The following is a 27,030-nucleotide window of genomic DNA, read 5'->3' as shown; positions in this document are numbered from 1 at the left end:
GTTTTAAACTGCTTTCTAAACACCTGCACAGATGATATACATAACTCTCAGGTAGTGCATTCCAAATCGTGGGACTGGCGATTGAAAATACTCTTTCACGATCTTGATGCATGAAAGGATGTATAAATCTGCAAATCTGGCTCAGTGGCAAAGCCGCTACCGTCACTCCTCACTGTCAGTGCTGGTCATACTAGTTGTCACTTTCTACTTGCTGATCTTGCAGTGCATGAGATCGGCATAAAAGAAGTTCTGGCTCCACAAATTCTAAACGTGCTGGCAAGAAAGAGCCGGGCCGGCAATGACATGAGAACCAGTAGAGCTCCTGCTGCTGGGGCTGGATCTGCACTACTGGAAGTGTGGCCACTTAAGGAGCTCTAGGCAGTGTTGGTGCTGACTCTGGCCGCAGGCCTCGGAGCACTCTGGGCAATTGCCCTGCTTGCCCTAATCTCAAGCCACCACTGCTCTTCAATATTGTGATTTGGATAATTATTAATAAAGCTTTATTAAAAAGTGCTTTGGGTGAAAAGTTCGCAGCCTGCAGTGGACCAGTCGAAGTCGAGTTCTCTAGGGCCGTAACTGAGAGTGGGCCCGGGAGCACATATGCACCCCCCTGCCCTGGGCACTGAAGTGCCTAGGCCGGGCTCCGAGGTCTCCGGCAGATGTAAAAACTGTGTCGGATAGCTCGGCGTGAACAAACTGTTTCTATGCAGGACCCCTTCCAGAGCTGAGACTACTTGGCTCCAGGCCCTCATTATTTTCCAGGACGTTGTATGTATTTATTTGTTTTGACTATTAATGTAGATCCGCTACGCTGAAAGTGGTGCCAAGATGCTTCAAGACAATTACCCAACTCGAAACTAAATATATCTGACAAAACGCAATCCAGCCGGAGTGAGCCCGGAGGCCTCGGCGACCAGCCACCCATCCTGCTGCCTCAATCCCATAAACACCCAAAGCTCCTCCCAGGCGGGAACTTTTCCTGTCCTTCTTTCTTGCGGTAAAACTTTCGATTTCTTGAAACGCTGAGCCCCGAGGTGGCCCTCCCCCCCCCCGCTGCAAGGCGCTAATTGCGTCTTCTACACCCCCTCAAGCGCCGAAAGCTGGAGGAGCCCGCAGCGCCTGCAGCAACAGCCTCCGGCCGGCAGAGGGCGCTGTGCGGAAGCTCAGGCTGCGGCCCTGGCGGCCACCGCCGCCGCCGCCGCCTCTTCTCTCTCCAGCCCAGTGTTTCCCACGCTCCGTCTGCGCAGGCGGGAGGATGCGGTGGGTGCCGGCTCTGTGGTCGGGCAGCCTGCGCCCGCGTCTTGCAGCTGCCCGGGGCCTGTGCTCGGCGCCCGTGGCCGCGGGAGGGTTCCGGTGCTTCCCACTGGGGCAGCGGGGACTGCTGCGGCTGCGAGGCCCGGACACGGAGCCCTTCCTGCAGGGGCTGATCACCAACGACGTGGAGAAACTGCGACCCGAGAGCCGCCTCGCGCTCTACGCGCATCTGCTCAATGTACAGGGCAGGACGCTTTACGATGTTATCCTCTACAGGTGAGGCCCGAGATGTTTTCTGACGTCACGTGGGTTGCAGGTGACGCGATAGGAGCCCAACCAATCACAATCTAGCCCAAAAGTAGCCCACATTTTATAGCTACTATTATAGGCTATAAGCGCTATAGTAAATTGTAGCTGGGCATCTCCTGACAAGCAAAGGAGCAAGGAAAATGATGTACTGAGTCTTGGACCATCATTGCAAAGCTCTCTGATAAGAAAGCCTCTAGATCGTCCCCCTGGGTGCATGTTGGCTAGCAGTACAACCCTTACCCTACGTCTTGCTAGCAGGAAGACAGTACTTACCGGTACCTTGATCTGCCTCCTCTGCCAATTTCACTATGTGCAGGGTTGGCAGGTCCTGTGGGTTCCAAAAAAAACTATGGAACCCTGCACAGTTCAAACTGAAGTTAGCAGAGGAGACCGACAAAGGTAAGAAACACTCAGGCTGCTGCGGTATCAGCGTGTGTTAAATGGGCATTCATGATTGAGCGCCTGCTCTCTGATCCACCTCTCCAGATGCCTGATTTACGAGCAGATTCAGTAAAAGTCGCAGGAGAGCGGGCGCGCGCGCAGGCCACTCTCCTGTGCGCACGATTCAGGGGGGGAAGAAGATCCAAATTAGGGCCCATGGTAAAAAGAGGCGCTAGGGACACTAGCGTGTCCCTGGCGCCTCCTTTTTGACAGGAGCGGCGGTTGTCAGCGGGTTTGACAGCAGACGCTCAATTTTTCCGGTGTCAGTTCTCAAACCCGCTGACAGCCATGGGTTCGGAAAATGGACGCCGGCTAAATTGAGCGTCCATCTTCCGACCTGCGGGCTGCCGGCCGATTTAAAAAAAATTTTTTTTAAATTTTGGGGCCTCCGTTATGATATTAAGTCGGAGGGTGTACAGAAAAGCAGTTTTTTCTGCTTTTCTGTACACTTTCCCGGTGCCGGCAGGCATTAATTTCTGAAAGTAAAATGTGCAGCTTTCTGTATCGCGCGTGAATAACTAATAGGGCCATCAACATGCATTTGCATGTTGTGGGCGCTATTAGTATAAGGGGTAAAGCTAGCGCATTGAAAACGCGCGTCTAAACCCGGGCTAACAGTGCGCTCCACTGTACTGTATCAGCCCATTAGTATTTAAATGGATTGCCATGATAAAAAGGAAGCGCTAGGGAAAATTGTGTGTCCTAGCACCTCCTCTGTATCGGACGTCCAGGAGAGGTGGCACAGGTTAGGAAAACAGATGTTAATTGAGTGTCCATTTTCCTAACCTGACTGCTGGTGATTTTTTTTTTTCTGGTTCTCCTTTTTTGGTTCCTCTGACTTAATACAGCAACAATATTAAGTCTGAGGAAGTACAGAAAAGCAGTATTTTCTGCTTTTGTTTACTTATGGGGCTTCTCAAAAATTAATTCCTGCTCCGGGGCAGGCATTACATTTTGAGAGTAAAAATGTGCATTTCGGGGATAATTACTAATAGCCTCATCAACATGAATTTACATGTGATGAACACTATTAGCAACATGCTGGTTTGGACTTGTTTTTTTGGACACGCAAATCCCCTTATTGCATGAGTGGTTTTGGACACGCAACCAAACACTTGTAAAGCCGTGTGCTCAGCCGAATGCACTATATTGCATCAGTCTGAGAGACATTCCCCTGGCAGTAGGCAGGCAGGAGGAAGGATCTAAGCAAGGGATACCATCACAAGCATGGAATCCAGAACCGTTGTCATAATTTACTTTCCCACCCCACTCCTCCAGAATAGCTGTGCCACACTAGTGAGCAATTCAGAGCATTTATTTTGACAGTTCCAGCTGAACAAAAGAAATTACTTCATAGCAGCAGAAAAATCATAAAAGAAAAAGAACAACTTCAACTCTGTAAGCTGGCTCCAGAGCTGCTACTGCAGGAGTGGGTGCCTCTCCTCTTTATCTTAAGCTGTAAGCAAGGTATTTATGCTACAGGAGCTGCTTGCTTCCTACTAGTCAGCTACACTCTGCCTTCTTTCTGTATATCCTGAATATCTTTTCCAAGTCATAACAGTTTTTTTTCCTGGGCAACTGGAATACCTACCACTGTTCTCCTGTGAGAGAAGTGAAAATGGTGGATGCAACTGTCTTGTTATGCCTAGGTACACATTTAAATACTGTGGCACTTCAGCTTCTCCTTAGGCTACAATATTTTTGATGTTCTTATCTGTACAACCCAGAAGGTTTGCTAACTTAATCATATAAACAAAAAGGCTTCAACTTGTTGGAAGAAAATATCCTTTCTCACTAGACCCAAATACTATATATTTGAATAGGAAGCACTAGTGCAGACTTTAAGGATCAACCTGCCCATATTAATGTTCACCAGTATTAGGTATCTTTGCAGGGATTTAGGAAACTATCACTCAAAATGAGTTTACTTCCTTGAAAGTATGTATAGAATATTTTTTGACTGCCTAAACTTCAGTATTTAAGGGAATCCCTTCACGTTTGTATAACTTCATAAAAAAGGGAAACACTGCTGAGGCTGGAAAGAGCAGGTAGTCTCTTTTTTCTTTTTTCTGCAGGTCAATGTTGTAGTTCATCTGTCTGAACCTTCAATAAAAAAAAACCAACTTGAATCTTGGCTGGGCAATGTCCAAAAGCCTTCATTCTCGCTGTCTAATTGGATACTTTCAGAGCTGTCTTACAGCCTATTGGTTCCCATGTGGCACCTGCAGCAGCAGGAGGTGCCTGCTATGTTTTTTTTTTTTCATTTCTCATTGGTCAGAGCTCAGCTTCTTTCTTTCTTTCTTTCTCAGGAATTATCTGATTGGCTGATGCTTGAGCCTCCTGCCTCTGGTTCTAGTAGGTCTGTTAATATTTCCTTTAAAGTGCATTCACGTCGGCTGACAGCATGCAGTGTTAGTTCCCAAGCGCTCTACTCCTATATTGTCAGTGCGGGAGCATGCAGATGGTCAAGGGGAAGCAAGTAGCCCAAAAACCACACATGCCCTTAAAAGTGGCCTAAAAAACCATAAGCCACAAAAGCCCCAAATGTCCTATAGCCGATCTCCAAAAATAGCCCAATTGGCTGTGAAATCCACCCAACTGGCAACACCGCCTATATGATGCCTTTCTATGCACAGGATGTGCTGGAGAGATATAGGCTAGGGCAGGGTAATCCAAACTATGGGTTGGGCTCTCAAATGGCAGCAGCACTCTTCAGGCACCAGAAGTATTAGTGCTGAAATCAGTGTGGGGCCTGTGATCCAGCAGGCACTCACAGGACCTGAAGTGGTTCTGCCTTCACATGAGTTTCTGTGGTAACAGGAAGCTCTGCATGGAAAGAGATCAGGCCAGTTACAGGGCCTGAGCTTGCACTGAGCTCGGAGGCTCTGTGCTCACTTGCATTACCAGTGCTGCTGCTTGCAGATCACCATTGGGTTTGGGATCAGCCATGAGAGGAGGGGGATGGCTCAAGAGTGCAAGGGCAGGTGAAGCTTATCACTGCTTCTCTCTCCTCACCCATTACTGAACATACCCAAGAGATGTTGCACCTATCATCAGTCTATCTTCTTTTCCCACCAGTTGTCATTAACCTTTGGGAGGGGCCCAAAGGTAAATGTTGCCGCTGATTCTGGCCAGGGGTATTTTTAGACGAGGGATGAGCTACAGCAGTGCTTGTAGGTTGGATTAGGTGGAAAGGGATTGGTTGTATATGGTGTGAGAGGAGGAATGATAGAAGGATCAACTGGGGGATGTAAAATAGGAGCTGGGGTGAGGGGATCCGCTGGGGGGGAATATAAAAAGAAGAGTTAGAGGGAAAGAGGTGATATTAGAAGGGGAGAAGGGAATAAAGAATGAGTATAGAGGAAGGGCATGACAGGATCAATTGGAGGTTATAAGAAAGGCTTGGAGTGAGAGAGGATTAGCTGTGTGAATGCAGAAAAGGCTGGAGGGGTGAAAGGGATGAGATGGGAAGTTGAGAGTAACTGGGACATGTAAGGAGGGGGGCTCTACTGGAGAGGAAGGGATAAGGAGAGGATACCATCTGGAAGCTCCTTATCCCTTATTATTGGGGTAAGCAGCTTGGGATCTGAATACCACTTGGGATCCTGCCAGGTACTTGGGCTTGATGGACCTTTGGTCTGACCCAGTATGGCAAGTCTTACGTTCTTATGCTGTGCCCTTATGTTGAGACTGAGAATCAACTGAAGAGGGTGGAGATTGCGAGAGATCATTACCCTGACTCATTAACTGTTGTTAATATCCTAATCACTACGTTCCTTAAACTTTTTTGCTTTCTAGCAGTCTTTGCTTCCAAGTTTACTACCCCTGTTGAATGTAACTTTGTTCTTCCTATTTTTACCTACGGTTCTTGTTACAGTTCCCCCTTTCGATGTAAACCGATCTGATATGGTCCTCTACCATGAAGGTCGGTATAGAAAAGTGTTAAATAAAATCAGCAGGAGCAAGGGGAGGGTGAGAGTGGAGTGGTTTTTGGAGTGGGTCTGCTGCACTACTGCTAATTAATTTTGGCATTCCTCTGCGGTCATGTGAATTTTCAAGTGCTAAAATGGGGTGATGACTTAAAGTTTGGGAAGCCCCGGGCTATGGGCTTAGTTTTATGACATTCTGTATCGGGCGGGGGACATGTAGTCTACGATGACATCATACAGAACGTATAAGAGGCACAGGTCTATAGATCTTTTTTTCTATTTTAATAAAATTGTGTGGTTATGTTAAAGGTTTTGAAAACTATGCTTGTTTCATTTGTGAAACGAATTAAGGATGGTGTTGACCAGATATGGCAACTAGGATTCAATGCCAAGAAGTGCAGTCATGCACTTTGGGAAATTAAATACTAATGTGCTTGGACCTTGAAAGGGAATTTGGGGTAACAGTGTCTGGAGTCCTGAAGGCAGTCGCTAAAGCCAGAGGGCTGCTTTAGCTAATGCCCTCGGACAGGTTTTTAGTGAGGTGTCACCTGGAGTATAATCCTGAAATATGCATACCCTGCTAGAATTGTATTTTAGCTCAGGGCATTTGCGATAGGCTTGTATTACCAGTTGTTTATGAATACAATTTAAAAACTTTGCAATTACAATTCTGGGACGTGTCTTGGAATGTTTCTTTGCCCCTAGGTGAAGTGCACACTCGATACAAAAAGTAGATCATAGGGGGCACTCCATGAAGTTAGCAAGTAGCACATTTAAGACTAATCGGAGAAAATTCTTTTTCATTCAATGCACAATAAAGCTCTGGAATTTGTTGCCAGATGATGTGGTTAGTGCAGTTAGTGTAGCTGGGTTCAAAAGAGGTTTGGATAAGTTCTTGGAGGAGAAGTCCATTAACTGCTATTAATCAAGTTTACTTAGGGAATAGCCACTGTTATTAATTGTATCAGTAGCATGGGATCTTCTTAGTGTTTGGGTAATTGCCAGGTTCTTCTGGCCTGGTTTTGGCCTCTGTTGGAAACAGGATGCTGGGCTTGATGGACCCTTGGCCTTACCCAGCATGGCAATTTCTTATGTTCTTATCTAAGGTCAGTTAGCCCCAGCACCTCAGGCAGTCATGACTAGAGATTCACACAAGGTTTGGTCGTCTATAGATTCTGGCAGTCCCAAAAATAAGTTGGACCTCCAAGATCTGTTCTCTAGATCATCGCTCTTCTCGGCCTGATCCGATAGATTTTTTTCCCAGGGCCACCATCTTAACGGCATTTGCTAGAGAGTCATCCTCAAGGACTGAAATACACCCTTCTGCCTGGTCCATACGTAGGCCACACTCATCCAGCATGGCTTTCACTCCAGTAGTTTGCTCGAAGACACCCGTTAACTTTTCATCTAGGGCTGCAAGAATTACTGCTTTGATTTCAGCAAGCATGGGATTGATTTGCAGTTTCTCTGTACCTCACTCCTGTGTTGCCACCATTTTGGCTTCTGTTTCTTTCTCTTTTTTATTATCCTTAACGGACATCGGCAATGTTTTCTGCATATAATTAACCATCGACATGCACTTAAACAGGTGTTAGTTACCGAATTCAGGGTCGTCAGGAAAAAAGTAGATTATTGGTGATGATAGGAGCGCAACACCCAGAGCCAAGAAGGAAATGTCCGCCTCGGCTCACCATTGTGTGACCCCCACTTTTCTGTTGGAAAGGAAACTAAAACTGGGGGTCATAATATGAAACTCCGGTGGGTGGGTGGGGGGGGGGGGACTGAGAACCAACATCAGAAAATATTTCTTCACAGAAAGGGTGGCAGATGCTTGAAATGCCCTCCTGAAAGAGATGGTGACGATGCAATCTGTAATGGAATTCAAAAGGGCATGGGATATCTTATTCTCAGAAATTAACACCTGCCCAAGGGCAGGCGTTAAGTTAGAAACAACCAGGAAAAGGGTACAGAAAAGCAGAAAAAACTGCTTTTCTGTACAACCTCTGACTTAATATCATAGTGATATTAAGTCGGAGGAACCTAAAATTTTAAATTAAAAAAAAAAAAAAAAATCTAACCCGCTGGTGAGTGGGTTAGAAAAACAGACACTCAATTTTACCGGTGTCCGTTTTCCTAATCAGTGGCTGTCAGCGGGCTCGAAAACCGACGCCGGTAAAATAGAGTGTTGGTTGTCAGACCCGCTGACAGCCAGCTCTACCGCTTTTAAGAAGGCACTAGGGACGCACTATTGTCTCTAGTGCCTCCTTATTAGCGCGACACCTAATTTTAATAGAGAATCGCACACCCGGGAGAGGTGCCTGGGCACACTTCGGGAGAGTGGGTGCTCAACACGGAGTGCCGGCTCTCCTGCACTTTTTACAGATTTTCTTCAAATGTTTGGATAATAATAGCTGTCTTAGACTTAGTATTGTGGACCAGGGCACAAATGCGCTCCCATTACAACAAAAACTACTGACACACTGGTCTTTTGTCTCTCAGAACTACAATTGTTTCTCTGGCAGCGGAAAAGAGTCTGGACTGATGGCTGAACCCTGCCAATCTTGTGAAAGGGGTAGATCTAGAACCTCCCGATGGGGTCGTGCTAACCACAGATGCGATCATATTTGGATGGGGAGCACGTTGCCAGGGCCGGCTGGCTCAGGGGAGCTGGATAGACAAAGAAGCATTGTGGCCAATAAATAGGTTAGAGATAAGGGCCATCCGATTAGTACTCCAGTGCTTCCTACCAATGATAAAAGAGAAGGCAGTCAGTGCCACGGCAGTAGCATACATGAACAAACAAGGGGGCATCCGCAGTCCTAGGCTTGTGGAGGAAGCGAGCAGAATATTCATTTGGGCAGAAAGAAATCTCATGCTCTCAGCATCTCGTATTGCAGGAAAGGAAAATATTCAAGCAGACTTCCTCAGCAGAAACAGGTTGGACGCAGGAGAATGGGAGGTCAGCTAGGAGGTCTTCCATATGTTAGTGGAATTATGGGGACTTCTGTTTTTTGGGCCTAATGGAAAGTTGAGCAAATGCCAAAGCTGGCAAGTTCTTCAGCTGACGGTCAGCGGTAGGATCCAGTGGGATATATACCTTAATCTGACCTTGGCCAAAAGATATGCCTCCTGTATGTTTTCCCACTTTGGTCCTTGATAGGCAAGGTGACAGAGGAATGAGGCTCGCTCCTCAGAGGTGAAACTGGAAGCCCCGGATTGGCCAAGGAGACTTTGGGGTGCAGACCTAATAAGGCTTCTAGCCAGCCCCCCCCCCCCAAACTCGCCAGAGAAGACAATCTGCTGCAGTAGGGCCCAATACCAATGGAAGACCCATCTCCATTTTGTCTTATGGCCTGGCTCTTGATAGGGCACGCCTATGAGAGAGAGGTTACTTCTCGGTAGTTGTGATGATTCTGCTGAAAGCATGTAAGAGCTCAACCTCATTAGCCTATATTTAAGTTTGAAGGCTATTTGAAGCTTTCTGTTGGGATCATAAAACCTCCCCATGGAAATCAGTTCTCTTAGGAATTCTGGACAAGGCTTAGCACTCAATTTGCCGAAAGTGCAAATTACATCTGTAACCTTCTATGGGGGCCAAGTTAAAGATACCCAAGTAGTCGCACATCTGGATGTAGTGTGCTTTTTAAAAACGGGTGAAATGTATACAGCCACTCTTTAGACTGGTTGTCCCTTAGTGGGATCTCAACCTGGTCCTCACAGTCTTAGTAGGAGCACCTTTTGAGCCCCTAAGGCAAGCATCCATTAAGTATCTGTCTCTAAAGGTTACTTCTTTGGTAGCAGTCCGCTCCAGATGCATTTCAGAATTACAGGTTCTCTCATGCAGAGAATCTTAGTAATTTTGTCTGTCACCTTTTGATTGGTACCCTCATTCCTTCCAAAAGTTGTCTCCCTTCCACCTGAATTAGAGAGTGGTTCTGCCAGCCTTTAGAAGAAAAGAATATAGAGATAAGGATGAAATACTGCACTTTCTGAAAAGATATTTAAAGGTGACTAACCTCTTCAGGAAGTCGGACAGGTTGTTTGTATTTTTTGGAGGACCTCAAAAGGGAGTAGCAGCCTCCAAGGCCATGCTAGCGAGATGGATCAAAGTAACACTTTATGGTAGGCAAGCCACAGTGGAGCTCCGCATACACTCCATAGGGACACAGGCATCATCTTGGGCAGAAGCATAGTAATTCTCACTGGACAAATTTTGCAGGGTGACCACCTGATCCTCCCTGCACTCAGTTTCCAAACATTACAGTCTGGATGTGCAGCTAAAGCAGACATGGCCTTCAGGTTGTGGATTGTTAGGGCAGCCCTGTCTTCCTCCCATCTGGCCTAGTGGTAAGTTTATGTAACTCCAAATTATAAGGACTGGTCTAGCAGGAGAAAAAGGAAGGTGAAACCTGCTCTTGTTTGATAATTTCTTTTCCTTGAGTCCTGCTAGACCAGTCCAGGCCCATCTGGGGGAACACAGGAGCCACAAGCAGAGATGCCCCAAGTAATCTAGCTTCTTTCTCTCGCTCCTCCTTCGCCCTCCCAAGGGAGGGGGAATAACCTCAAGGAACCTAGATAATAAAAAAAAAAAAAGAGGGTTCCTTGTCTGATTGCTTTGGCAGAAGGCTACTGGCAAGAGCCTAGGGCCACTTCCCTCTTATAACCAAGAATGAGGTCATAAAAAGGGGTGTGCCCTCTGTCTCCAGCAGCTGAGGAACAGGGAAATCTTAACAGGTCTCTAGGAAAGGAAATTTTCAGGTAAGAACAAATTTCACTTTAATCATCTGTAGTATATAAACTTAAATAAAACAGATCCTTATGTCCCTTGGTTAGAGAGCTGATTGTAGCATGAGGGATGTAGTGGGATAATCCTACTGTTTGCTGCTGAGTTTCTCAGTCACTGAATCCCTATAAACAGCCTCTGGAATTGGTTTTCCTCTATCGGGCAACAGCTTGAGGACTTAAGTGTATCACCTTCACATGGTCTTTGCTGGTTGGTGACAGAGTGAAATAGGGTGTAGCCCTGTTGCCCTCCCTGGAGCCTGCTGTTTGTTTGGAGAGTTGAAAGCTTGCTTTTCAGTGCTTTATGCACTTGTAAGAAACCCTGATGCACAAAAGACTGGTTTTGGCAGGAAAGTTCCTAGCCGACGTCTGCGCTTTGCTGTGACGTGCATTAGGTTGTCTTCCCCCCTTTCTAGGTGCAAATGTAGTAAGACTGGAGTAAAAAAAAACGTGTGCTGTATTTCAGCACTCATTTCTCGCACTCACCAAAAAAAAAAAAGGAAACTTCCAGTATAGTAAGATAATAGTATGCAAATACATTGGGAGTTAAAAGCACTTAAACTTAAAAATGTACACAAAAAAAAAGAGGAGCAAGCATAAACCACAATTTAGGGGCACAGCACCTGTTTTCTTATTGCTGGAACCTTAACTCTGGTCAGAGGTGGAGTAACGTTTCTGGGGATGGAGTTTGTGGTGCTGGGGTTCTGTACATGGGTTTTATGTACATAAAAGATGATTAATGCGGGTTTTCTACATTCAACTTCTGAGAACAAGATTTATCCTCTTAACTTGGTTTTATGCACACAACATTTAGGAGCATAAAAGTTGTGTTTCAAAGTCATGTTGTGTGGGTACCATACAAGGGAGTGTAAGTTGTGCCCCAGCTTAGAAGCCAGGCTGTTGGTTGTTAAGTTGTGATCCACCTAGAAGAATTTTATACGGTGTATTTGGAATATAAACATTTTTTTAAAAATGTGTGCGTACATCTTTTCAGAGCACAAACCATGGTTTGTGTCCCTGAGTAACATGGGATTTGCATCGAACAGCTCTAAGCTGTGTGCACATTTATTTTTGTGTGTGTGCAAAACTCCTTGCTGCATCAGGAGTCAAGTTTTACACACAAATATATGCAGACGTGTGCAGAGCCCAGAACACCTTATTACATCAGGGTCGCTGATCTTGTGTTCAGAAGGACTAACGAGCTCCCGTCTCCCACACTGAGCCCAAGCCATGCCCCTACTATTTCTGCTGACAGGGTAAAATATTGGACTTTTGCATTGTACCCGAATCCTAGATATGCCAGACAGATGGAATAGTACTGGTCCACCCTTTTTTCTTTTTTTTTAATTGATCCTCATTTTATCTATCTTGCAAAGTTGAAACTTGAACTCTGAGCCCCAGCTCTGTGGAGAAATGCCTTGGATAGGAGATGTACTGCTTTGCCCAGTAATGTCCTTGATGGGAGATGTACTGCTTTGCCCAGTAATGTCCTTGATGGGAGATGTACTGCTCTGCCCAGTAATGTCCTTGATGGGAGATGTACTGCTTTGCCCAGTAATGTCCTGTCTTCTGGTCGCCGCATCTCAAAAAAGATATAATTGCGATGGCGAAGGTACAGAGAAGGGCGACCAAAATGATAAGGGGAATGGAACAGCTCCCCTATGAGGAAAGACTAAAGAGGTTAGGACTTTTCATCTTGGAGAAGAGATGACTGAGGGGGGATATTCTAGAGGTGTTTAAAATCATGAGAGGTCTAGAATGGGTAGATGTGAATCGGTTATTTACTCTCGGATAATAGAAAGACTAGGGGGCACTCCATGAAGTTAGCATGTGGCACATTTAAAACTAATCTGAGAAAGTTCTTTTTTACTCAACGCACAATTAAACTCTGGAATTTGTTGCCAGAGGATGTGGTTAGTGCAGTTAGTATAGCTGTGTTTAAAAAAGGATTGGATAAGTTCTTGGAGGAGACGTCCATTACCTGCTATTAAGTTCACTTAAAGAATAGCTACTGCCATTAGCAATGGTAACATGGAATAGACTTAGTGTTTGGGTACTTGCCAGGTTCTTATGGCCTGGATTGGCCACTGTTGGAAACAGGATGCTGGGCTTGATGGACCCTTGGTCTGACCCAGTATGGCATTTTCTTATGTTCTTATGTTCCTGTAGGCTCCACTCACGTCCAGAGGAGGAACCAGATATTTTGTTGGAGTGTGACCTATCCATACTGGACCCACTTCAGAAGCACTTGAACGTGTACAAGATCCGGAGGAAGGTGTCCATAGCCCCATGCTTACATCTCTCTCTGTGGGCAGTCCTCCCGTGGGAGCAGCCTGAGGATGCAACCGGTGCCTTCATGTCCTGTCCCGCTGGAGCTCTGATCTTAACCCCTGACCCCAGAGCAGTGGCTATGGGGTGGAGGATGGTGACCAACAAAGACAAAAACCCGCTGGAGGTTGTGGCAGACAGTCGTCTAGGAGATGATAAGGACTATCACAGGCACAGGTACCAACAAGGTAAAAATAATCTTATACAGCAGGGCATCCCTCCGGTTTGTCACGTCAGTGTCGTTAAGTGGAGCAACTTGTGAGGCCTTGCAATGCAGCCTGGGGTAGTGGATTCTTTCCTCTCTCCTCTCCTGCTTAGTGCTGATGAATCCTCCCTCTCTCTGCACTCATGCCTTGCGCTGTCACGCTCTATCTGTGCTCTCCTGGCTTGTTTGGCTGCTTCGTCTTCAGTCTGCCTTTGCGCACTCATGCTGTGCTTGCGTCCACTCCCCATCTCTCTTCCCTGCTGGCCCCTTGGTTTGGTAATGGACGTGACCCTAGCTGATGTAAGGGTGCCAGTGAGGTGTTCAGCCTCAGGGCAGGGATACTTCATCATTTGTCGCACTATGAGCTTTCCTGTGTGTCAAACATACTTTAAAGCAGTTGTAGTAAAAAAAAAAAAAAAAAGCTTTGTAAGTAATTTACTTGGCCTTTAAAATCCACCTTTTTCATTCTAATATTTAGATCCTTTCCAAGCAGATATTTGCAGAGTTGCAAAGCTTCTCCTTCGTAGCCCCTCCTAGCATCATGAATTGAAGTAAATGGAAGTGCTGTCCTGCTCATCGCGGGGCCATCAGACTGATCTGTGTGAAGCGTAAATACGGACCGAGGGGCAGTTCAGGCATTCCCCCCACCTTTCCAAAATCTGTTAAAAAAAAAATGGACAAACAAAAAGATAGGCGACCTAAGAATAAGACCAAAAGAGGAGCGGGGTGAGTGGAGAGTATGAGCTGCTTGGATTTTGCCGCCACTTCAGAGAGAGGAGTTTTGCGTAGCTTTTTTTTCCCAGACAGTCCTAGAAGTGAGGACTGTAATCACTAACAGCAGCTGCTTTAACAAGAAACCTTTTCTTGGTTTTTGGTTTTTTCCCCCTTTCACTGTTTTTAATGTGTTGCCGGGACCTTGGGAATATGAATTGTGACCTCGCTGCAGTTGGAATTAAGGGCCTAAATATGTCGGGGTGTGGGAGTGGAGGTGGGATATGAGAGAGACCGGCAGAGTTATAAATAACGCACAAGAAGCAAAACTTTCTTTGTAGAAAGGTTGAGGCGTATGTGGAACTGTCCCCCAGCGGCGAGGGAAATTGTTACCATCTGGGACAGGCACAGAGGATCCTTGGATGCAAAGATTGGTAGGGATAAGCCAGAGCACTGCGCTGCGATTACAGCTGCTCTTGCTTTAAAATGAGCAGACTAGATGGGCCTTGTAATATTTTTCTGCCGTTTTTTAACTTAGATTTAGCTCATGCCTTCTCATTGGTAGCTCAATGCAAGTTTAGATTCAGGGACTGTAAGTATTTCCCTGTCTCCAGAGGGCTTGCAAAATTAGATTGTAAGCCCTGTGCGGATAGGGAAATACCTGTACTACCTGAATGTCATCCGCTTTGATGAACACTTTGAAGTGCCAAAAAAGCAGAATATAAAAATCTAAATAAATAAAAATAAAATAAATTACAGTCTCAGCTTTTATCTGAGGCAAAGCAGGGTGAAGTGACTTGCCCAAGGGTCACAAGGTGCAGCAACAGGATTTGAACCCTGGCTCTAACCATTAGGCTACTCCTCCATTCCCCTGTAGTCTGTTTCTCTGTAATTTCAAGTGCCACAATAAAATAGGTTAAAAAGAAAGCTAGGTTTTTAAAACAGATGCCATTTCTAAAATCCCAGCCTGTTAAGGTAAATGATTCAGGTGCTCATTTACAGTAACGTTCTTATGTGCGTCAGTCTCTCTCTCCAAGCCTTGGTGTTCCAGGGCTGCTGAAATAGACACTGTCAGCTGTCCCAGCCTTCACTGGTTTCTCCTGTGGTACAAGACCGCCACCCTGTGGAGAGTCTGGGAAATTGGATATTTTTGGAAGAGGTGTGGTGAATTGCTGTCTCCTATATTTCAAATATAACTATTCTTGATTGACATAACACAAGCAGAATGTATTCTGCTAAAAAAAAAAAAATTGCTGTCTCCTATATTTCAAATATAACTATTCTTGATTGACATAACACAAGCAGAATGTATTCTGCTAAAAAAAAAAACTGTGCTGAAAATATAAATCTGTATTTCCTAGCGTGTAGCCAGATGGACTCAGGACCAATGGGTATTGTGCTCTTCTGCTAGCAGATGGGAGACGGAGTCAGATTTCAAAGCTGATGTCACTCTAGATATACCCCTGCAGTATCTCTCCGTCTCCTAGCAGATGCGGACACTATCCCACACACTAGAATAGTTACAGCAAAGAAGAAACAAAATTTACCTTAAGGAAGATCGAGCCCAGCTCTCCTGCGGTGATACTTAAGGGTCCCTCCCCCAGTTGAGAATTCCTGAGGTTGATCTCCAATATCCCTCAGAGGTGTGCCTTGGTCTGGTAGCCGGTTCCCAGCATGGACTTAGCCCCCAGTGTGGCTAAAAGGCAGCAGGTGCAGAAACGGCACGGAGGTGAAGGTAATTCCTTTTCCCCCCGCAGCTGGAGACCATCCGACACACAATTGGTAAGCGCCGAGACCAGGTAAAAAATCTTTAAATTCAGGTCTCCAGACCTTGGATTGCTGTTCCGAATCCGTCCCCGGTGAGGTTAAAAGGGAGCAACGATCAGGTTGAGCAACCTTGGTTGGGCTAGGCCCTGATCCGGTGCAAGGGTCCACACATGTGGAGACCCTTGGGAGGCGCCATCTTACACGCGGAGTTCGTCGGCGCCATCTTCTCTTCTCGACCAGCGGTACGCGCGGGGCAGGCCGGACGGCTGATGTGCCTAACTTGCGCACGTCCAATACAGGCACACACACAGCTGCGTGCACAGCAGCACGCACAACTGAGCACATCCCGCGCGCACAACTGAGCGTACCCGGGCACATATCTACAAGCACAACCTCGCTTACAACTGCACACATGCAAACACATAGAGACAATGGCACCGGCACCCAAGAAGGCCAGAAGGCACTCTGCACAGCCTGACACATAAGAGCCGCGCAGCCTGAATTGGAGTCCTGCCTGTGTCAACATTGTGAAGAAGCCCAGGGGGAAGCAAAGCCTGGCCGCTTACTGTCGGGAGATGGTTCCAGAACAACTGACGATAGCTCCCTGGACCTATGCATCTCCGAGATGGCTTCCCCACAGGAGGGTACCTCTGGGGCCCCTACTCAGACTCCCCCTGTGGGTAACATGGACCCAGGGACCTTCTCCTGGTTGAAATTTTTCCAAGGGCTGCAAGCCTTCGTTCAGGCACAATCAACCCCAGTGTGACGGGGTCTATGTCCCAAACCAGAACCGTCAGGTAAAGACCCAGGAACCAAAGATTCAGGAGAAGGGGGGAAGGAAAATACGGCAACACCAGGCTAGAGACGTCCCTTGGTTCCTTCCCCCAGAGGTTATAAGACCAGAGGAGCCACAGGTGTGGGAAATGGAGGGTGGAGCGCTGGGAACCAATCCTTGGCTTCAAGGGGAGGGCCAAATTGAGGAGGAGCCTTTTCCAAAGCCAATCGCATACGGTAGGGGGAGGAGTTTCCACAAGATAAAAAGGACTCCCTAGTAGAGCTGTGGCAGTCTCCTGCCGGGGACTGAGGAGGAAAGAACGGGCTGCCTGGCTGCTCTGGGAAACTTGACACTGGATATCCCCAACGATGTGAAGGACTGCAACCACTATCACAAGGAAGGTGAGCGCGGGGACTTCTGTTGGTTTGGACTTACGATAAAGACACTTTACCTAGAGAACTGCCAAGCGGGTGGTTGTATCCTGGGACGAGAAAAACCATCCCAAGAGATACGGTGGGTGGTGGCAGATAGGCCCAGTGGGGCCAGACTTTTGAACATTGGATCTGTTTATTGGAGATGAACTTTTGAAGCCAGACTTCAGAAACTGAGTTGCTGGCTCAGTGGGGAAGGCATCCGCCTCCCATCCGGGTGGAGGGGGTTCAAACCCCACCTGAGGTCTTTGTAAAGGAAAATAACTTTAACTACTATTTGAGTTCCTGAGTGACCAGGGAAGCTTGGTCAGGGATTGGATCCCCGGAACAGACGCAAGCGGCAAGGTACGGACCAGTGAAAGCGTCACTCCCAGCCACGCCCCAGGCTCAGCCCTTGCTGGAAGCATAAGATCCTCCCGGCCTGGCTCGGATGCCTCGAGACATGACTCGCCTAACCAAAAACTTCCTTAACAGGGACCCAGACACCTCAGATGATGAGAGTGACTTCCTGGAAGAAAGAAAAATCCCTCCAGGAATGGAACCATACCAAACCATGCTTCGCTTCTTCCACAAGGACGAATTACCAGCCCTTGTTTCCCAGACTCTAAAGACACTGGGTATTCCTGGCACGGACCCTATGGCGGAACCAAAGAAGAACCCCATCTTGGTGTCCCTTCGTAAGGCCATCCATTGATGGAAGCCATCCAGGAACTGATTGACCTGGAATGGAATGCCCCGGAAGCCAGCTTCAAAGGGGGTCGGGCCTTGGAAGCCCTATACCCTCTAGAACCAGCAACCAAGGAACGCCTGCATTTCCCAAAAGTGGACGCTATGGTCTGTGCCGTCTCAAAGCGAACAACGATTCCCATTGAGGGAAGGGCTGCATTGAAGGACACTCAGGACACAGACGATTGGAATCCATCCTTAAGCAGGCCTTCGACGCAATAGCAATGACACTGCAGATTGCTTCCTGCTGTGCACTGGTGGCACGTTCCTGCTTGCTCCTCTCGAGAGAGGCAAATAACTCCGGAACGTATACCGGTGAGACGATGGAACCTGCAGCAGCCTTCCTCGCGGACGCAAGCTCAGACCTGGTGTGCACCTCAGCCAGGGGCGTTGCCTTGGTAGTGGCAGCCAGAAGACAACTATGGCTACGGAATTGGTCTGCGATCGCTACATCTAAAGCGAATCTCACAAGAATGCCTTTTAAAGGATCTCTCTTGTTCGGAAGCGAGTTGGAGAATCTAGCCAGCAAATGGGGTGAATCCCCAGTGCCTTGGCTACTGGAAGTTAGGAGTAAAAGATCTCAGCGTCCCTCCCCCAGAAGAACCAAGGGCAGAGGATCGCAGCGCTTTAGACCCTACAGGAACCGCAGTCCCAGCCCTTTCGGAACAGACAGACCAAGAGGGGAGCAGGCTCGGGGCAGGCTCCAGCCGTGATCTGTAATGAGAATGGGCCGACCCATCCACAGGAAGAGGATATAGGGGGGTCGACTTGCCCTCTTCTACCAAAGATGGGTCGAGATAATGTCTGACAAATGGGTTCTAAACATCATTCGAGAAGGTTACTCTCTGGAGTTCCGCAGCATCCCTTGAGACAAATTTATGATGTCACCCTGCCACTCCCACTCCAGACTGGAAGTAGAAACCACTCTGAAGGCAATAACTCCGGTTCCCACACCCCAACAAAATACGGGGCGCTATTCCATCTATTTTATCGTTCCCAAGAAGGAAGGATCATTCCGGCCCATCTTGGATCTCAAGAACGTCAACCGTCATCTGCGGATTCTACACTTCCGCATGGAAACTCTTCGCCCCGTAATAATTGCAGTACAAGCGGGAGAGTTTCAAACCTCCCTGGACCTTTCTGAAGCCTACCTTCACATCCCAGTCCATCAGGATCACCAGCGCTTCCTGCGCTTTGCGATACTGGGTCACCATTACCAGTTCCGAGCACTACCCTTCAGCCTAGCAACCACCCCCAGAACCTTCACCAAAATCATGGTGGTCGTGGCGGCAACACTGAGGAAGGAAGGGATCTTGGTACACCCTTACCTGGACAATTTTCTAATCAGGGCAAAGTCTTCGGAAGAGAGCCGGCAGGTGACCAGCAGAGTCAAGAGCCTATTGCAGGAACTCGGTTGGGTCATGAACACGGGCAAGAGCAGTCTGCAGCCCTCTCAATCGCTAGAGTACCTGGGGACCCGTTTCGACACCAAACAGAACAGAGTCTTCCTCCCTCCTCCGAGGAGAAGGAAACTGATGGAACAATTACAATGATTGATGACCAATGCACGCCCCAAGGTATGGGACTATCTTCAAGTCCTCAGCCTCATGGCATCAACCCTGGATATCGTCCCTTGGGCAAGGGCCCATATGCGACCGCTCCAGCGCTCCTTACTGTTACAATGGAACCCACTGTCCCAGGACTACTCAATTCACCTCCAACTACCAGCAGGGGTACGTTCTCAGCTCAAGTGGTGGCTATAGGAAGACCACCTAAGCAGAGGAGTGAGCCTATCCCCACTGAACTGGGTCTTGCTCACCACCTTATGTGAGCCTGCGAGGGTGGGGAGCCCACTGTCAGGAACTGACAGCCCAAGGACAATGGACAAGGAAGAGGCGGAATGGATCATAAACCGCCTGGAAGCTCAAGCAGTCAGACTAGCGTGCCTGAGATTCAGCCACAGACTCCGAGGCAAAGCAATTCGAGTAATGTCGGACAACGTGACAATGGTTGCTTACATCCACCGCCAGGGAGGAACCAAGAGCCAGCAGATGTCTCTGGAGATAGACTCTCTCATGGCATGGGCAGAGATAAACCTACAAGGGATCTCGGCCTCCCACATCGCAGGAAAAGACAACCTCTCAGCAGACTTCCTCAGCAGAGAGAGCTTGGACCCGGGGGAATGGACGCTGTCGACCACAGCCTTCCAACTGATAGTAAATCGTTGGGGCCTCCCAGCCATGGATCTACTGGCCACCTGTCTCAGTGCCCAAGTCCCCAGGTTCTTCAGCTGCAGACGAGAGACACAATCCCAAGGAATCTACGCTCTCATCCAGACTTGGCCAGAGGAAGACCTACTGTATGCCTTCCCCCCCCCCCCTCCCCCCCCCCCATGGCCACTACTGGGCAGGGTCATCCACAAGATAGAACATCATAGGGGACTAGTTCTACTAGTGGCCCCAGATTGACCAAGATGACCATGGTACACAGACATGCAAAGACTTCTTGTGGGGAACCCTCTGTGCCTACCTCCACGCAGGGCCCAGTTCTCCACGAAAATCTGTCTCGATTCTCTCTTATGGTCTGGCCCTTGAGAAGACTTGCCTGAAGAAGCGCGGTTACTCAAAGGCCGTGATTGACATTCTGCTCCGAGCGCACAAGTTCTCCACATCCCTGTCATACCTACGGATCTGGAGAGTATTCAAAGCCAGGTGTGAGGACTGCGGGATTCTCCCGCAGACAGCCAAAATTCCCATTATTCTGGAGTTTCCTACAGGACGGTATGAAGAAGGGGTTGTCACTCAACTCCCTCAAGATCCAAGTAGCCGCACTGGCCTGCTTCAGAGCCGAAGTGGACAGTATCTGGCTATCAACCCATCCGGATTTGTCCCGCTTCCTGAAAGGGGTTAAACAACTCTGACCACCCCTAAAGTGGCCGGTGCCTCTATGGAATTTCAATCTAGTATTAGACTTCCTAGCTGGGGCTTCCTTCAGACCAACACGTGGTCTGCCACGTGTTGGTCTGAAGGAACCTATGCCTCTTAACATTGAAGACGGCATTCCTGGTGACAATATGTCCAGCTCGTCGCATCTCCGAACTACAGGCACTATCCTGTCGGGAACCTTTCCTTAGGTTCACACCTGGAACCATACAGCTGTGCACCGTCCCCTCCTTCCTACCAAAAGTGGTTTCTGAGTTTCACTTGAACCAAACCATCTCGCTACCATCTCCGGATGAACATAAGGACTCTGAAGACTCATGCCTTCTTTGCCAACTAAATGTCGGCAGACTCCTAGTGCGATACCTGGAAAGATCGAACCGATGCACAAAACGGACCGCTTGTTCATTCTTCACAGTGGGAAGAAACAAGGAGAAGCGGCCTCACGGGCGACCATAGCCCGCTGGATGAAAGAAATAATCAAGGCAGCCTACATAGAGGCAGGAAAGCCCTTATCTCTACAGGTTAAGGCTTATTCTACGAGGGCCCAGGCAGTCTTTTGGGCAGAAACCAAGCTGCTGGCGCCCACCGAGATCTATTGGGTGGTGACGTGGTCCACCATACACACCTTCTCCAGGTTCTATTGCCTGGATGTTCAGGTACGAGAAGACACAGCCTTCGCAAGGGCAGTATTAAGTGGGCCACGGGCAGCCTCCTGCCCTGTCCGGGAGTAGCTTTTGTACATCCCATTGATCCTGAGTCCATCTGGCTACATGCTAGGAAATGGAAAAATTACTTACCTGATAATTTTGTTTTCCTTAGTGTAGACAGATGGACTCGGCATCCCACCCATGGCTGCCCCCAGAAAAGGAGAACCTCAGATAGCAAACCTCGAGACTAAGCAAATACGGGTAAGCCGCAGCCTACCCCTAGTTCAAGACACCCACAGTTTGTCCGGTGTTGGCGTTAATTGGTTGAGTGCACTGGCGGTCTCCAGTTTGGAAATTAGTTGAACCAGTTCAAGTTTTACTCAAGTTTAATCAAGTTATTTAAGCAAAGATATATCCACAATGGCTTTTCGAAGAGAATACTGAAGAGCTGAGGTTACTGCAGGGGTATATCTAGAGTGATGTCAGCTTTGAAATCTGACTCTGTCTCCCATCTTCTAGCAAAAGAGCACAATAACCATTGGTCCTGAGTCCATCTGTCTACACTAAGGAAAACGAAATTATCAGGTAAGTAATTTCTTCATTAATTGGAAATTCTTATTTATACTCTGTCAGACTTATTACATGGATCTGATCTAGGCTGGAGATCCCACCTTCCCACACCCCCGAAAGCCTTCTACAGCGCAGAGTGTTCATGCCAGCAATGTTAGAACCTCTTCATATGGTGCCCCACCTGTGAGAAGTTGCTTTATAAAATAAAACAATAAGGCCATCAGAATCTGGAAGAGAATAGTTTTTGTGTGGTCGTAAAGCTCATTCCTTCTCCTGTTTCTGGTGCAAGCGAAAGATCTACTCCCCCTCCTCTGTCCCCAGGATGGGTGGAGGTTTCGGCATAAAGCCAGACACAGAGAGAGCACCATTTGCTCCAACTGAGCAATAGACAGCGGCTGCTACCTGCTCACTGGACTGAGCAAAATCCTTTTCTGTGCATTTGGTCTCTGTACAGTGACCTGTGCTCCTCACTTGGTGTCTTGATTGATGTCAGTTCAGTAAAGAGCAAAATCCAAAAGGTGCCCAGAAGATTTTAAAAATGAAAAAAAGAAGTGTGACTTTCTTCAATCCAAATGTATATGAGTGGAGACCTCATAAAGGTGCAAACTTTAAGCAATCTCTTAGGATTCAGTATAAAGCAATTATTGGTCACCATGTTCCCAGCATTTATATTAAATATATAGTTTTAAAATATGTGAGAAACCACAGCCTGATGTAGCATTAGTTTGAATTCAAAATCTGCATTAGGGTAAATTTAATAAACTTTGATGTAATATTATAAAGAACTGTGTATGGGGGGAGATATATTTAGAAAACCAGAACCCCTCAAAATTATTAGGAGCCAGGAAAAATGGTTTCCCTTCATTTTTCTTGCTTTTAGGCTTTTTAATGTTGCTTATTTTGTTTAGCATTTTTTTTTATTTTGCTGGGTTTTTTTTTTTTTAACTGCTTTTCCTTTATTTTTATTTCTTGCTTTTCTGAATATTTCTGGTGCCAGGTATCAAATTTTAGGTGTCCCGGTTCCCTGGATTTTCCCTGCCATGGAACGTCTACCAAATTATATTTCGTTGTCTGATTTAAAAAGTTCAAGCAGCTGTCATTAGCCGCTGAATGGGTGAGGCAGGCTGAAAGTTTCTATGCGCTTTTTTTGACTTTGCAATATTTGGGTGATGGCCTGATCCATTTTTTTTGTTTGCTTACCTCAGTAAAGAGCCTGCCCCTTCTTAAAGGCCTGCCAGGTGAAAGGCGCTGCTCGGGAAGCACAGCACTTTCTGACTTGGCCTACTTATTATTATTATTTTTTTTTTTTTTTTGTGACAGGAATCCCTGAAGGGGTGAAGGACCTCCCTCCAGGTGTTGCGCTGCCCCTGGAATCCAACCTGGCGTTCATGAATGGCATCTGCTTCATCAAAGGCTGTTACTTAGGGCAGGAGCTGACAGCCAGGACTCACCACACTGGAGTCATCCGCAAGCGCCTGGTGCCAGTTCAGGTGTCCCCTGTGACCCCTGTCGCTGAGGGGGCAGAGGTACTAACCCAGGCGGGAAAGCCAGCTGGCAAGTATCGGGCAGGGCAGGAGGGCAGTGGACTGGCCTTACTTCGACTGGCACACATAAAGGAGCCGCTTCACCTGAAGATATCTGAGAACACTCAAGTGGACTTAACTGCTTCCCTACCAGAGTGGTGGCCAAAAACTAGCAATAATTAAATTATTGTTTTTGTCTTGTAGAATTGTTGTATTTAGTACATTTTGAAAAGTAAGTATGTGTGGGTTGGTTTTTTTTTCTTATTTTGCTGTTCTCACGCAAGCAACGTTTCATCAAACCGAGACTTGAGACAGTAAGGTCCTTTACATGGAGGATGAGTTTAATGCTGGCCACTCGCACTGTCCAGCTCTAACACTGAATCGTGGTGGGAGGCTGCTTTGGGAATTGTGTAAGTCCTGTAGCTTGGCTTTTGCTATTGACACACATGGGTTCTCAGTGAGCTTGTGCAAAGTCCGCATCGTTTGGAAACTGGATGCTTCGGTGGAAGATTGAATCTGCCACTTCCAGGCCACTGGGTCAGATTTTGCCTCGGGCTGCTGGGAATTGTCTGAAGTAAAGCGATGATCTGAGTCCTGTTCCCAGTGTGCAGTTGCCCACAGTGCTGAAACTCTAAATCCATCAACCCAGACAAAGCCACCATCACTTGGTAGCAGTCTCAGCAGAGAGGTGAAAGGACTATGCGGACATGGACATTGTTTGTGGCAGTAGTACTAAAGAATATTATGTGATTTATTGTTTTCCTGGCTGCCTGAGAATCGCTGAACTGTACCCCACCACGCACGTTGTTTAGCTGAGCAACAGTCCCCCTCCCCCTCACTCCCACAATCACACTGTGCGCATCCCTTAGCTGAGCAGCATCTCCTCCTCCCCCTATGCACATCTCAGTACCTACACATATGTGCATCCCTTAACTAAGTAGCACCCGCCCCTACCCCGGTGCTTTTCCTACAGCTGAGGAACAGTGCATCTGTGCACATCCCTTAGGTAAACAGCACCCTCGCCTCTCTGCATATCTCTCAGGTGAGCAGCAACTATCTCTGGGCACATCCCTTAGCTAAATAGCACCCTCCCACCATGCCTACGTACTCAGCCGAGCTGCAGGAACCTCCTAAACACATACATCTCTCAGGTGAGCAGTACCTATCTCTGGGCACATCCCTTAGCTAAATAGCACCCTCCCACCATGCCTGCCTACTCAGCTGAGCTGCAGGAACCTCCTCCCCCAAACACATACATTTCTCAGGTGAGCAGTCGCCATCTCTGGCCACAGCTGAGCAGCACCCACCTCTTCCTCCAGCCACCACATCATACACACCCCTCAGCTGAGTAACACCCTCCATGCAACATCCTGCCGCCGAACAGCAGCAGAACCTTCCCCCCCCCACACATCTCTCAGGTGAGCAGTACCCACCTCTGGGAGCGGCAGCACCTCTCCCTGTGCACACCCTTTAACTGAAAATCAGCGCTCCCCACCTCTCAGCCTGCACATCTCTCAGCTGAGCAACTGCACTTCACTGAGCAGCAGCCTACCCACCCCCCCCCCCTCCCCACGCTATGTACACCTCTCACCCTGAGCAGTAATCCCTCCCTCCCCCACATGTACATCCCTCATCTGAGCAGCTACTACCCCACCCCTTGCAATCCTCCTGTGCATAGCCTTCAGTTGAACCTTCTGTGATGTTCGTGATGATTTTTGTGAGTCGGGTACACTCACCAGTTTTGGGGAGTCAGTCTGATTCCTGCTGCCTTTTTTATTATTATTTAATTATTTTTGATGACGCCTTAAGGATCTTACCTTGTAAGATTTCTAGCAGGTGTGACAATATGAAAAAGAAATATGTCCAAAACTCTTATCAGTTAGCAACTGTGGGATTCAGCACGCAGACAGTCATGAGTGTGTCATGCTTCTCTAATAGCACAGGATTTCTTTTTTCAAGTTTTGCCTGTTAAGGACAATATGAATGTTTGTTTTTAGCAGGAAGCTCTTCCAGACATCTGTGGTACTGCGTCTTGCCTTGTGACTCCAATAATTAATAAGCTTTCAGGAATTGCTTGGATATGCATCCTCTAGCCAGTGGCCTAAAAGAGTGAAGCAAGCCTCGGGGAAACAAGAGATTTCCCTAGACCGACTCATGCATAGTTCATGTACAAAAAGGGCTATGTGTGCTTTATAAGTGTTCCTTCTGTCCCACTTCCTACCTGCTTTAAAGATCTTTGGAAGTTTGATTTAATAAAGAAACAATCAATATCCCCTGCAGCTGTCTTGACCTATGGATGCCCTCAGTCTCTTCCTCTGTAGCAGGCCAATCGCTGGTCATTGCTGCTGTGCACCACCCTGCAGGAACATAGGACCAGGCAGCTCTCTGTGGCTTGTATATTGCAGCAAAACACAGCATTTGCCTCTGATCTTTGCAGCAGTGGGATTGGAACCAGTTGTAAAACAAACTGAAAAAGGTTAATTTATTTAGAATTAAACATAAGTTGAAACTGAAAGCCACAGACCTGTTGGTTGCCAGTTGACTTGATTACAGCGTACATCGCCTCAAACTCCCTGTAACGGCTGAGGCTCTGGTGCTGCCTCTTTTCTGCTACTTTTCTCTTCCTGAGTGATTTGCTTTTTTGTGGTTCTAGCTCCATACCTGAGCTTCCTGCCTAGTCTGAGCTGATCCTGCTACTGCTCCCTGCCTTTTATGAGAGAAGCTAAGGTGATGAGCAGAACTCATCTCAGTGTACATCCTTTAGCTAAATAGCACCCTCCCACCATAAACCTTCATGCATTGCCTAATTAGGCCTCTCCCTCTATAATAATAATTTAGATTTTTAGTTCACCTTTCCAAATAATGCTCAAGGCATTGGCTTACTGCATTATTAGCATTCAAGTGCAATAACTCCCTTTCCCAATAATAAGGCCTTGATTTCCTAAGGCTTTTCTCCCAAGCTGTGACTATGGGAAACATGCTTAGTAAGTCAGTCCCTAAGCATGCACCTGAGGCAACAGGAGATAAAGTGACTTGCCCAGGGTTATAAAGAGTGTCAGTGGGATAAGTGGGATTTGGTTCTCACTCCACTGCTTTAACCATTAGGCCATGTCTTCCTGTCCTTCTCATGGCCAGTCCTCAGTGTGGATATAGGCTCATGCTGAAATCCATCTGCAGTTGCTGCTGTTGTATGAAGGCTGGCACTGTCTTCTGGCCCTGGTGACTGTGATGCCTACCCTGTCAGCCAGATGAGCAGGAGTCATGTCTGCAAATGAACATAGTAACGTAGTAATGATGGCAGAAAAGGATCAAATGGTCCATCCAGTCTGTCCAGCAAGCTTCTTAAGGTAGTAATTGCCACTCTGTGCAGATTACTCCCATGTTTCTCTTAAGGGTAGTAATTAACAGTTCGCGAAGCAGACCACAAGCCTTATGACAACCCATAAAAATTGCAGCTAGCAACATTTTTTATTGGGTAACGAGCTTTTTTGAAAATTCAGGAAGTGCTGCTTGACATACTTTTGCTTATGGACTTGGTGCTTTTTTCCTTATGTCTGCGTATGAGTCGGGTGTCACTCTTGGTTTTTGTCTGAATCAAATTCCCCTTTTTACCCTATGTCGAAGCAGGGAGCAATGTTTCAATTGCGTTAAAAGCATCAAGGCTTATTGGTTAAGGGTAGTAATCTCCAT

The 27,030-nt window shown here is 47.3% G+C and overlaps 1 protein-coding gene across 3 annotated transcripts; it reads left to right on the top strand.

Moving 5' to 3' along the window:
* The first annotated feature begins 1,146 nt into the window (after positions 1–1,146).
* Positions 1,147–25,855, top strand: IBA57 (iron-sulfur cluster assembly factor IBA57). Of its 3 annotated transcripts, none has more exons than XM_029588317.1 (4): positions 1,401–1,530; positions 4,314–4,363; positions 12,885–13,231; positions 23,138–23,523. In XM_029588317.1, exons 2-4 carry the CDS (start codon positions 4,332–4,334, stop codon positions 23,521–23,523), a joined length of 765 nt encoding a protein of 254 aa, XP_029444177.1. In that variant the 5' UTR covers positions 1,401–1,530; positions 4,314–4,331. The 3 variants fall into 3 exon arrangements, with proteins under 3 accessions (XP_029444176.1, XP_029444177.1, XP_029444178.1); XM_029588318.1 differs by having other exon boundaries at positions 1,444–1,530; positions 4,314–4,359; positions 23,138–25,855; XM_029588316.1 differs by lacking the exon at positions 4,314–4,363 and having other exon boundaries at positions 1,147–1,530; positions 23,138–25,855.
* The last annotated feature ends 1,175 nt before the right edge of the window (positions 25,856–27,030 follow it).

Source organism: Rhinatrema bivittatum, chromosome 2, assembly GCF_901001135.1.
Source record: "Rhinatrema bivittatum chromosome 2, aRhiBiv1.1, whole genome shotgun sequence".
NCBI lineage: Eukaryota > Metazoa > Chordata > Amphibia > Gymnophiona > Rhinatrematidae > Rhinatrema > Rhinatrema bivittatum.
The sequence above is the reverse complement of the archived record's forward strand: the minus strand, read 5'-3'. Positions and strand labels throughout refer to the sequence as shown.

Excerpts from the sequence above, each read along its gene's own strand:
- IBA57 (XM_029588316.1), top strand. The coding sequence starts at position 1,256 with ATGCGGTGGGTGCCGGCTCTGTGGTCGGGCAGCCTGCGCCCGCGTCTT. Across the intron at positions 1,531-12,884 it reads TACGATGTTATCCTCTACAG|GCTCCACTCACGTCCAGAGG; the intron begins GTGAGGCCCGAG and ends ATGTTCCTGTAG. Across the intron at positions 13,232-23,137 it reads CAGGCACAGGTACCAACAAG|GAATCCCTGAAGGGGTGAAG; the intron begins GTAAAAATAATC and ends TTTTTGTGACAG.